The sequence below is a fragment of the Leptonychotes weddellii genome, chromosome 7 (assembly GCF_054177405.1).
Source record: "Leptonychotes weddellii isolate Sample4059 chromosome 7, ASM5417740v2, whole genome shotgun sequence".
Taxonomy (NCBI): domain Eukaryota; kingdom Metazoa; phylum Chordata; class Mammalia; order Carnivora; family Phocidae; genus Leptonychotes; species Leptonychotes weddellii.
This window is the reverse complement of record NC_138375.1, coordinates 106,151,065-106,163,917: the sequence shown is the minus strand read 5'-3', so window position 1 is coordinate 106,163,917 and position 12,853 is coordinate 106,151,065. Positions and strand designations below refer to the sequence as shown.

The following is a 12,853-nucleotide window of genomic DNA, read 5'->3' as shown; positions in this document are numbered from 1 at the left end:
AAAAAGAAACATACTGACATTTTTGTATTAATCTGAAAGACTAGAAGCTTCTGGGAAATAGCAATAGTTTGTTGTTGTTTTTTTATAGCAATGGTTTGTTAGAAAGAAAAAAAAGTATGGTACAAACTACTTCTCTCAGAAGTCCCAAGAAGGAAAAAAAAAAAAATTTATTAGGTTAGGATTCCAAGATGACTTGGTGTAACTATGATTACAGAATTTGATGGTTAGAAATGAAGTCTTTTAAGGTCCAGCCTAAGGTCCTTATACCCAATCTGTAGACACAGAATAGTCACATCCCCAGAAACCAGGATATATCTCCAATCTGCATGAGTTTAATGAACCAGATAGATAATTGTATCACCAATATCTGCCCCTAGCCCATTTTCAGTGAGATGAATTTTCTTGTTCATGAGGTCCACGTGGAAAACAGCATGCTCAGAAATGGGGGTCTTCCCAGTGTGCTCTTTTCCCAGGACAGGAACTCGCCGAGGCCCCAACAGTGGATCATCAAATCTCATCAGCTTCACTTTAGAAAGGTCTATAGCAAAAAAAGATGATCAATATGAGCATTTAATTACAGTCACTGCCTCAAACCCATGCCTGAGCCTGACAATTCAAGCTTTAAACACACTGGTTGTTTATCTAAAAGACATTTTCATGAGATTATTAAATAAGACTCAATTTCAGAAAGCAGAGCTAAATCTAACAAATCCTCCTGTTAGCTTCTACCCAGATCAAAGACTCAGAGGCAGAGATTCTATGTAACACCTCACCTTGAATTATAAACCACAAGGAAGGATTGAGTATATTTTTGAGCATTATCCTATATGGTTTCTCAAATCACTTTTTATATGCTTCAATTAACCAATTTTCAAAATATTAGTAGGTCTAAAACTTCTTTCTCTTTCTTGTCTTGGTTCCTGGGATACATTAAAATGGCGAGAGTCGTAGCTTTTTTCAAAAGATACTTCTAGAGAAAGAATTACTACTCTAAGAAACAGCATTACCAGTTCCTTGTTTTGCTCCAAGGATGAAAAGTGTTGGTAGAGACTGGTGAGCTGGTGAGAGACAAGCTGGTGAGAGACAAGCTGGTGAGAGACAAGGAGAGACGGAGAAGGACGGGGAAAAGGGCACAGCTTTCTGAGTTTTGAGCTTCTGGATGCACTCCAACCCTGCCCTGCTTGAGATTTTCCTGATCTGCTCTTGTGCGAGCTGATAAGATGGCTCCTGGCAAAGAAAGCACTTGGCCCTTGAACAAATTTATGATCCAACAATCCTGCCAACAACTGAGCCTGAAAAAAAATTTATTTATTTCAGCAATTCTGAGGCATCCCGACATCAAATGCTTTTATTTTATATGGTAGAAAAACAACATAAGTGACTACAAATGCTGATTCTGGGTTTATATCTCACTCTACGTGTTGCATGGCTAGTTATACTTAACTTGATCCGCAGAAATAGAAGGTATGTTCTGAATTAGTTCGCACCCCTTTCTAAAGCAGATTGCTAGGTGGTCCATGAGCTACACTCCCTCATGCTGCCTTGAGAGTATGAAGCTTAGCATGAGAGGGATAAGAGATAAAAGCAGACATTAATGCAGCTGGTGGCTATGGCAGGAGTACAAGTTATCCAGGCATTATATTCTCTTTGGGAAACAAAGACTGAAAGACTACGTTTAGCATAGGGATATTGAAGCTTACAGAGTAATTATCCAAGACTACTATGAAGGCAAACCTGGCCAGACAGTCTTATTTGGGGGAAAAAATACAATTCATTTTAACAGCTATTACATTTCAACATGCACACTGGTGATACTAAATATTTTGCTATGGAAGCAGTGTGAAATTCTACCAGGAGATTTTATGCATAAGGCGTTTACTGCAGATCTGCACCTCCCCCCCTCGCTCTCTTTCTCTATCCTTCTCTCTCTCTCTCTCCCCCTTCCTCTCTGAAACAGAACTCCCTCATCATTCCCAGCAATTCTGAATCAAACTATTCAAAGAAGCCTTAATACTCAATCAGGCATCTAAGTGACAAAACATATTTGATGTTTCACCATGTAGCTCATTACTGCCAATAATTCTTGGAGCTTTCTTAGTGGTTTTACTCTCTTTTCTTATTGCAGACCTCTCTCATCATTGAAAATGCAGAAATTTAAGTCTGCAACTACACAAGAATTAAGGCACTTAGAGAAAAGATGAGACTGACTGACAGTCCCTAGGGACTGATAATGTGAAATGCAGCCTTTCACCTCCATGTTATCAGTTCATATGCGGCATGGGCTGGGAGTGATTTAAAGTCATTATCATCAAATAGTTGCTCAGTGTCCTTTGTGGAGAGAAATGATGGTTACACTCCAGTTCCTCCTGGACCTAGATCATAATCACCCTCAATGCAATTGGCACTAATTGGACGGCTTACTGGCTATTGCAGCAAACAGAATGAGAAATATGTTACTGAATTTCACTCCCTTCCCGTCTCATACACTCAATATACTTAGCCCCCTTATATATCAAAGCATCCTGAGGGCTTTTGGAGAAGTCTCAAGGTTAGAGCTCTTCTGCAGATACTTGAAGGAGTATCAATTTCAAACTCCACCCTAACATTTCTATCCATTTTCGAAAATTCATAGCAGCTACGAACATCAAACTTAAGTACTTTATGATAATATTATTCACAGCTAGTATGACAAAGGATGTAAGAATTATGCCAGAAGCTTAGTGAGAAAAGATGAGATACAGAAAACACATTTCAGTACAATTCTGAAGAACCTCATCAGTCCTGTATCTGAGCATATTTAAAAGGGAGGCAGTTGTAACATTACAAAATACAATTTCCAATATAGGAAAACATCTTATTACATGCTATAACTTCATAATAATCCTACCCAGTGGGTCCACAGAACTATCTATTTTCTTTAAAACCCACCACAATGTTCTTCAAAGATAAGAGTTCTACCTATTACAAAATCGTCTCATGACCGAATATATGCAATATAGAACAGCCAAATGGAAGGTCACAAGATGGCTTCCTTGTACGTTCATATTTCAAAGTTTCCAAATTCTGCTTTCTGTGGCCTGAAAGTTCTAAGAATGGCACTACCTGGTTTACCAAGAGAACATGATATATGTCTATAACAACATGGATGAACCTTGACATTTTGCTAAGCAATTTAAGCCACTTATTCACTGTTTCATGATTCCACTTATACAAGGTATCTAGAATAGCTGAATACAAAGAGACAGAAAGTAGAACAGTGGTTACCAGGGACTAGAGGGAGGGACAATGGGGAGGTGTTATTAAATGGGCACAGGGTTTCAGTGCGGGATGATGAAAAAGTTCTGGAGGTGAATAATGTGATGGTTGCACAACAATGTAAACGTACTTGATACCACTGAACTGTACACTTAAGAAGGACTAAAATGGTTAATTTCATGTTACATGTATTTTACAATTTAAAAAAGTGTTTACAAATGAAAAATCCCTAGCCCTAATATGCTGCTCCTACACAGCAAAACATGAGAGCATCCCTCCCGCTGACATGCCCTTCCCCTTCCCCCTTCTCCCTCCCAGGTATAACTTCCAAGGTCGCATCCAAACAGTTATTTTCTCTGTGATTCATTCCTGATCACCATGGCTGGAAATAATCTCATCTTCTTCTGTGCTATCAACTTTATCTATATCTCCCTTACTGTACACAGCAGTTCCTCCTTAGATTGTGATCATGTACTTGAATAGCTCGACCCTACTCTTTCACTAGATGCAGCCTCCTAATGAACGGTACTTTGTGGAGTCCCCAAAGCCTTAGTACATACACAGGAGTCTCTACATATATACTACATACACTATATTGAGAGTCTCTCAAGAAATGTCCACAGATGATGTATGAATGACCTCAAGAGAACAAAAAAATACCTGTAGAATGAATTCCAAAGGGCTATTTTAAGTCTTCTATGTTAATGTAATATTGCTGACCTGAATACAGTTCCATAAATTAGGTTACTGTCTTGGATTTCTAAATCTTTTCAGAAAATTTCTATACTGATAGAATGTGACCCAATCAACTCTTGATTGCCATCAAGAAAAGAGAGAGAATGCAAAACAGGGAATCTCAAGATTAATTTTTCTTTATAATTTGGAAGAAAAATAATAAAGAGATACACTAACTCCCTTCACACCCCGCTCAGCCTCAGACCTGGCTGAGTGATTTAAAAAAAAGAAACTATAAATTATTATATTAAATCTAATCATGGAAGATCTAGACTTAATCTTGATAAGAAATTAAGATTATTTACATATTTTAGCTGAAAACACATTGTTTAGAAGAAAGAACACAAGCTTTGGAGTCAAAAAGACCTGAATTTGAATTCCAGCTCCAGGATACCTGAATGAAATCTCCCTTGTTATTTAGCCTTTCTGAGCTCCATGTCATCATCTGTAAAAGGGAATGAAAATACCCTCTCCATTTTCAGGAAGTTAAAGGATTAAATGGCTAATAAATGGCAAACACTCAACAAGTTTTACTGTTTCTCTTTTCCTTCCCCAGGAGCAGACCTAGTAGGCAGGTTAGTTTAAAATATTAAGTACATGTGTGCCTTCAATCTAAAAACCTCTAAGAGATAGAAATTGCTTGTTATAATTTGAAAGCTAGATGGAAACTTAGAAAAGTATCTAATCCACTATCCTCATTTTACTGAAAGAGAGATCAGTTTAGAGTTTAAGTGACATGGCTAAGTCACCAAGCTACACAGCCACAATGTCCCAAAGAGAAAACAGGTTTCCTGATTCGGAGTCTAGTATTCTTTGCACAACATGACACTGCTGTCCCTAAGCAGGCCAGTTACTCTTCTTTCTTCGGTCTGCTTAGAACTCACCCTATCCAACAAACTACTACCAAATGTGCATTTCAGGGAAACCACTTACCTTTGATTCCTCGGTCCATTTTCATTAAACGCCTGATTATAGAATCACGGTTATCTCCTTGCCTGATTTCAATTTTGGTTGAGAAGTGGCCGTTGGATGGCTGGGGATTCACTAGGGAAACTGCCACACCAGGCTAGGAAAATAAAGAGAAATTATATGAAATTAAACTTGAATACTGCTGAGGGAGAGAAAATCTCTGCTCAATTTTTAATGCCCAATGAAAAATTTAATTCTGGTATTCTAAAATCAAGACCAAGGGATACTCAAATATAAAAGAGAAAATGTACAAAAGCTCATGCTTACAACCAAATGCCTAGATAAAAATGACTCTGAGTACATATATCAATACTGATGATGGATAATAACAGTAATTATATTTTCTCCTCTTCAACTCCCATCATTTATTGAATTTCTACTGTGTACCAGGCACTGTACTAAACAATTTATAGACATTATTCCTATATCCTGAAAGGTAGCTCTTTAAAACCCCTTTTCACAGATGAGAAGCTGAGAACCAGAAACATTAAAAAAAGTACTTCAAGGTCACATAGCCAATAAGAGGCAGAGCCAGAATTAAACTCAGTCATACGCCATACTATGTCCTACATTATATAAGCTATATAGTCAAAGACCCTGCTCATTATTTTAAGTGGAAAAAGTCAACTAAGTCTTATGAAAGACTTAAAGACATAGTAGCTTAATAGAACGTTTTAAAGTAGCTCGAAAGAAACCTATCAGTGGGGCACCTCAGTGGCTCACTTGGTTAAGCACCCAACTCTTGATTTCGGCTCAGATTGTGATCTCGGGGTCATGGGATGGAGACCCAGGTCAGGCTCTGTGCTCAGCGAGGAGTCTGATTCTCTCTCTCTCCCTCTGTCCCTATCCCATTTGCGCATGCATGTGTGTGCGTACTCTGTCTCTAAAATAAACAAATCTTAGAAAAAAAAAAAGAAAAGAAACATTTGTATAGGGAGCTCTATTTCATGTACCTATCCATGAGCCGAAGGCCTGCACTTTAAAAAGCCACCGTATTTTAATGTAATGAGAATATTCATAATACGATGATAAATTCAGCAGATATTCATGATCATGATTACCTCATTCTTTCAAAATAAGCTTTTCCTCTTTGTTGCATTTTCTTTTTCTTTTTTTTTTTTTTTTTAAAGATTTTGTTTATTTATTTGACAGAGAGAGACACAGCGAGAGAGGGAACACAAGCAGGGGGAGTGGGAGAGGGAGAAGCAGGCTTCCCACGGAGCAGGGAGCCCGATGCGGGGCTCGATCCCAGGACCCTGGGATCATGACCTGAGCCAAAGGCAGACGCTTAACGACTGAGCCACCCAGGTGCCCCCTCTTTGTTGCATTTTCAATTAAATGTGGTAAAAGTAATAGGATACTTATAAGTCCTCCGCTTCTCAAGAAAAGTAGGGCATTTTATGGGTTCTCACAATTGCACTCCACTGGGCAATGGATTTTTTGAGACTAAATAAAGAGAATCTCCCAAAACTCCAAAATCTGCTTTTCTTCACCAATACTGGCCAAAAAATAAGGGGGAAAAAAAAGCAATTCTAGTATAGCATAAGATGATTCATCAATCTGGTTTATGCCAGAAGTCAAAAGTCTTGAATAACATTATCAAACCAAGACTCATCTAAAGCATGAAAGCTACTCTTCACTATTTCAGAAAAACCTTACATTTCAATTTCCAGTCTATTTTTTAATAAAAGTCAGGTTTTAACACAAAAATAAACTCAAAATGGATTAAGAACCTAAATGTGAGACCTGAAACCATAAAAATCCTTGAAGAGAGCAGAGCAGTAATTTCTCTGACATCAGCTGTAACAATATTTTTCTAGATATGTCTCCTGAGGCAAGGGAAACAAAAGCAAAAATAAGCTATTGGGACTACACCAAAATAGAAAGCTTCTGTACAGCAAAGGAAACCACCAACAAAACTAAAAGACAACCTACTGACTGTCATTTGCAAATGACATATCTGATAAAGGGTTAGTACCTAAAATATATAAAGAACTAATACAACTCAATACCAATAATAACCACAATTAAAAACACAAATAATCCAATTAAAAATGGGCAGAAGACATGAATAGATATGTTTCCAAAGAAAACATCCAGATGGCCAACAGATACATGAAAAGATGCTCATCACTCATCATCAGGGAAATGCAAATCAAAACCACAAAAAGATACTACCTCACACCTGTCAGAATGGCTAAAATCAACAACACAACAAACAACAAGTATTGGTGAGGATGTGGAGAAAAAGGAACCCTTGTGCACTGTTGGTGGGACTGCAAACTGTTGTAGCAATTCTAGAAAACAGTACATAAGTTCCTCAAAAAGTTTAAAATCAAACTAACATATGACCCAGTGATTCCACTACTGGGTATTTACCCAAAGGAAATGAAAACACTAATTCCAAAGGATATATACACTCCTATGTTCACTGCAGCATTATTTACAACAGCCAAATTATGGAAGGACCCCGTGTCCATCAATTGATGAATGGATAAAGAAGATGTGTTATATACAGAATGGAATATTATTCAGCCATAAAAAAGAATGTCATCTTGCTATTTCCAACAACATGGATGGATCTAGAGAGTATAATATTAAGTGAAATAAGTCAGTTAGAGAAAGACAAATACCATATGATTTCACTCATGTGTGGTCTTTAAGAAACAAATGAACAAAGAAAAAAGAGACAAACCAAAAAAACAGACTTTTAACTATAGAGAACAAACTGATGATTGCCAGAGGGAAGATGGTGAGGGGATGGGTAGAAGAGGTGAAAGGTACTAAGAGTACATTTATCATGATGAGCCCTGAGTAATATATAGCATTGCTGAATCACTATATTGTATATCCGAAACTAATACAACGCTATATGCTAACTATACTGGAATTAAAATTAAAAAAAAAAAAATTCAGGTTTTAAAAATCATATTTTGATTTTAAACCCACAATAACATCCGATGCCACTCATAAGAGCAAAGGAAAGTGAGCATAGTGCCAACCAGGGAATTAGAAGAGCTCAAACCCAGCTTCATTCTAACAAACTATGTGGTCTAGACCAAAGCAATCACTTCACGTCTCTGCACCTCACTTTCTTCCATCTTTAAATGATGGGCTTGGATGTAATATCTAAGGTCTCTTCTAGCTCTAAAATGCAATGATTCAGTGAGATTCTTTCAACTTACTTCTGTTCTAAAAACATTAAGTGGTTTCCCAGGACAGCAGTCTTCCCTGACTTTATCTTCTGCTTCGGAGGCAAACTTGACTTCTATGTGTTCTAGCTAAATAGGAGGGAAAATGAAAGTCATTAGTATCACTTAATATGATTGAAATTAATCATCACCTCATTTCCCCAAGGAGCAAAAACTAGGTTCTCCACTTAACATGAAATGATCTGTGCATTCTTCAGAAAACCAGCCAAGCACAGGACAGGACTGAGAGAGCATTCTGAAACTGAGGATCAAATGCTCCCATGGCATAACATTGTTTGAAGAGCAAGAGACTAAATCATTTACATGTCCATCAAAAAAAAAATTCTTTAATTAAAAGTTTTAAGAAAACAGTGTGCAATTTTATTATTTTCCATACAAACATTAAAGGAAAACTATAATCAATTATTTAATTGTCTCACAGTATTATTATTTATATAGTCATGTTCACCACTTTCTATAATGAAATCTGGCATCTATCTGCTGTATAAGAGAAAATGAGATCAGCATAAAAGGCTTCCGCTTGAATAGATAAAGTTCGGGATGTTCATTACATTACTAACTTTAAAACAAAACAAAACAGGGTCAGGCATGGACCTATGATAATACCTCATGAACAAAGGATTCTAATTAAGTCAATTCTGTAAATCTGAGGTATAAACGAGAAGGGGGAAAAAAAGAAGCAATTCTTCCATAATATGAGAGATTTTATGTATAAAATAATTGATAAATGGAATAAGATCACACTATTTTTTTCTTCCTGAAACTTGTATACCCACCCAATCTCTTTCCCTCCAAAAATATTTTTGACAAGTATATTTGGCAAAGATACTAAACATAGAAGATGTTCACAAAAAGCTTTATTCTAAAACAAAAGAACTGGATTATATTTACTATAGTTAACTAAATCCTTGGCCCATCTTACCTCAAGGGAATTGGTCAGGTAGACTATATTCTCCATCAGTACTGCCTGTTCATCAAATTCTAACTGCAAATCCAGAACACGAGGTCCCATCTTCTCCAGATTTTCCTAATAGCCAAAACAGTTTTGAAAAATAAAAATCATATTAAGGATACGTTGAAAAGAATCCACTTCCTTCAAAGCAATCATTCTTCTCTCAACTGATAAAATCTTCAAATTTGAACAGCTAAAGGAAAGGCCTTGGACTCATGGTTTCCCTCATCTATGTTTGCTTGTTAATGAAATTATTGGCTCAGAATAATTATCACTTGAAGTATGATAAGATTAAGGCAACACTGAAAAGACTGGAAGGACAAGGTTTTCATTTATAAAAGAAATATGAAAAAAAAAAGAAATATGATTTTATCATTGTTTATTTAGAATGAATTAATATGCAAATCCAAAGAATTCACTGTGACAAGGAATCAAACAAATGTGCGGTAATTATCTCTTTAGGTAACCAAAAGAAAAAAAAATTTTTTTTTTTTTAAAGCTTTTATTTATTTATTTGACAAGAGAGAGACACAGCGAGAGAGGGAACACAAGCAGGGGGAGTGGGAGAGGGAGAAGCAGGCTCCCCGCAGAGCAGGGAGCCCGATGTGGGACTCGATCCCAGGACCCTGGGATCATGACCTGAGCTGAAGGTAGTCGCTTAACCAACTGAGCCACCCAGGTGCCCAAGAAAAAAAAATTTTTTTAATTTTCTAAGATAACACAACTTTAAAGCTAATTCAGAGAAGAGTGAATTAATAATAAACACAAAATTTTTACAAATCAAAAAAAATTTTTAAGTCATACGGGTACTGAAATAATCCTGTGGCATATGAAAAACAATTTATTCTTAATTTTCTTGAACATGAAACAAAGTATTTGCCAAAGAAAATGTGACCTTCGAGATCCAAGTTCATATGCACAAGTATAACTAACTGCCTAGCATGCACTGCACTTACATGAAAGTTACCTGACATGATTCCTAATATTCACTCTTCTCATTTACTGTCCAAGTTGTTTCTTTTCCTCTGAAAAAGTCCTAGAAGCCATTTTCTTATTCTTAGATTTACAAAACACTTTGCAAAGTTTCAAACTACTAAGATGCCTAGCACATACCCAATATTACTGAAAAAAATATATTACTACTGAACCAGACTAACACGGTTTTCTAAAAGCCAACTTTTTTTTTCTTTTTTTAAGATTTTATTTATTAATTTGACAGAGACAGCACAAGTAGGCAGAGCAGCAGGCAGAGGGAGAGGGAGAAGCAGGCTCCCCACTGAGCCAGGAGCCCGACGTGGGGCTCGATCCCAGGACCCTGGGATCATGACCTGAGCTGAAGGCAGTCACTTAACCAACTGAGCCACCCAGGCGCCCCTAAAAGCCAACTCTTGAATCTAGTATCATTTAACTACAGAACTTTTCAAATCAGTTTCACTGGAATCTGTAAAGTATATCATCAAACTTAATTGCCTTTGCAATCAACAATGAAATATTTTGGGACAGCTGGATGGCTCAGTGGGTTAAACATCTGCCAGCTCAGTTCAGGTCATGATCTCAGGGTTCTGGGATCAAGTTCCGCATCGGGCTCCTTGCTCAGCGGGGAGCCTGCTTCTCCCTCTCCCTCTGCACCTCCTCCCTGCTCATGCTCTCTCGCGCACGCTTTCTCTCTCCCTGACAAATAAATAAATAAAATCTTGAAAAAAAAACCCACCCCACAATGAGATATTTTGTTGAATCCACAAACTGACAATGAATCTGGCATTCTGACCAATGGCACTAGCTAAAGTAGGGAACCAATGAATTACGAGCATATCAGCAGATATATTATAACTTGATTGGTATAAGTCAATCCAAGACTCTAAATTATTTCTGAAACTTCAAAGACCATAAATCTCAGAGAGCTGATTCTAGTCTAGGAGAGCAAAAAGGTTTTCCTAAGAATATAATCTACTCCATACAGGACAAGCTAAAAGTTTTGGTCACCGGCAGGCATCTATAGCTTAGAAGATTCAAGAATGAATCTAAACTACAAGAATAACCACTATGTTCCTAGCAGCCTGGAAGACCCACTAATTTACATTTTAAAAAAACATTCACTGAGCCTACTTTTCGAGAGAAAGTATTAAAGTGTGTTAAATACATTATTTCATTTACTCCTCACAGCACTCCTAAAATGTAGGTTCTATTAATTTCCTCATTTTATAGATGAAAAACCATGTGACCCAGAGAATTTAAGTGATTTGTCAAAGGTCTAAAAGCTAAGAAGTGACAGACAAAAAGGATTTGGACCAAGATTTGTCTGACCCTAGAGCCTGAGATCTTTTTTTTTTTTTTAATTTATTTATTTTTATTCTTATGTTAATCCCCATACATTACATCATTAGTTTTAGATGAAGTGTTCCATGATTCATTGTTTGTGCATAACACCCAGTGCTCCATGCAGAATGTGCCCTCCTCAATACCCACCACCAGGCTAACCCATCCTTCCACCCCCCTCCCCTCCAGAACCCTGTTTGTTTTTCAGAGTCCATCGTCTCTCATGGTTCGTCTACCCCTCCGATTTCCCCCGCTTCATTCTTCCCCTCCCGCTACCTTCTTCTTTTTTTTTCTTAACATATAGAGCCTGAGATCTTAAGCAACATACAGCCTTCTTTCTGTTTCTCTAAGAAATCAAATAAATTTGTTATTTCTATGAAGAAAGCTGAGTCTAATGCAATGATTCTCAATGGGAGAGGTAGGGGGTGGGAGCAGATTATGTCCCCAGAGACATTTAGCAATGACTAGAGAATTTTTGGCTGTCACAACTTGAGGGGGTGAGGAGGACGTTCTATTGGCATCTAGTGGGTAGAAGACAAAGACACTGCTAAACATCCTATAATGCACAGGGCAGCCTCCCACCAGAGAACTATCAGCCCACAATATCAATAGGACCACTGTTGAGAAACTCCGGTCTAACCACGATAAACAATGTTTATCCTGTTAAGCTAAACCTATACAAATGTAGTATCTTTGTTCCAGTAACAGGATCTAATAAAAACACCCTAATGTAAGCCAAAAGAATACGCCTCCCTGCCGAACAGAAAAGGAGGTAGAACATGAAGACAATCATTTAGTGAGCAATTCCAAATCAGTTTTTCTTCCATAATGCATATTTCCAAATACTCAGCAATTTTACAGATAAACCCCCAAAATGATCACTCATTTCTCACAACTACTGATCAAAAAGTACTATTTTTAGCAGATTTCCTGGGAGAGACTATGCCCAAAGTTTTCCCCTTCCTTCCACTATCCTATCTAAAGAGTCCTAGCTACATGAAGTCCACAGCTTACCTTAATCATGGCAACAAACGGCATCACTTTCTTCATGTATTTCTTCAACTCTGGCAAATTGCCCAGTTCACTAGCAATGACTTTGTTATCAGGCAATTTTCCACTGTTGACCTAAAAAAAACATTGGGGAAGAATGTGGAGAAAAATATTTTAAAGATAACACATAATAGTAGATGTGCCTGTACGTAGGAAGTCAGCGAGACACAGAATGGTGGCCTTGACCAGTCTGCTGGAAAACAGTAGAAAAGGGAGCAACCCCACACATCCTGGGGAAGTGAAAGGTGAACGTGTAATATAGAAGGGAGTCTCCCATTCCCTCTAAAGTTAAAAGATACATGTTTTTTAGGGTAAAGGAGAAAACAGGTGCATCCTGCTGAATATTTAATTTTTCCTTACACTA

At 37.4% G+C, this 12,853-nt stretch overlaps 1 protein-coding gene across 1 annotated transcript in view; it reads right to left on the bottom strand.

Annotated features, from left to right (window-relative positions):
* Positions 1-149: 149 nt before the first annotated feature.
* The window catches only part of LARS1 (leucyl-tRNA synthetase 1), a 71,460-nt gene continuing 58,756 nt past the window's right edge, over positions 150-12,853 (bottom strand). The window contains exons 28-32 of the mRNA XM_006733178.3: positions 12,454-12,564; positions 9,094-9,198; positions 8,145-8,240; positions 4,924-5,056; positions 150-538 (exon numbers count right to left, since the gene is read on the bottom strand). Coding sequence (XP_006733241.2) covers positions 333-538; positions 4,924-5,056; positions 8,145-8,240; positions 9,094-9,198; positions 12,454-12,564 — 651 coding nt within the window. The 3' untranslated portion in view covers positions 150-332. The remainder of the gene's footprint in view (positions 539-4,923; positions 5,057-8,144; positions 8,241-9,093; positions 9,199-12,453; positions 12,565-12,853) is intronic.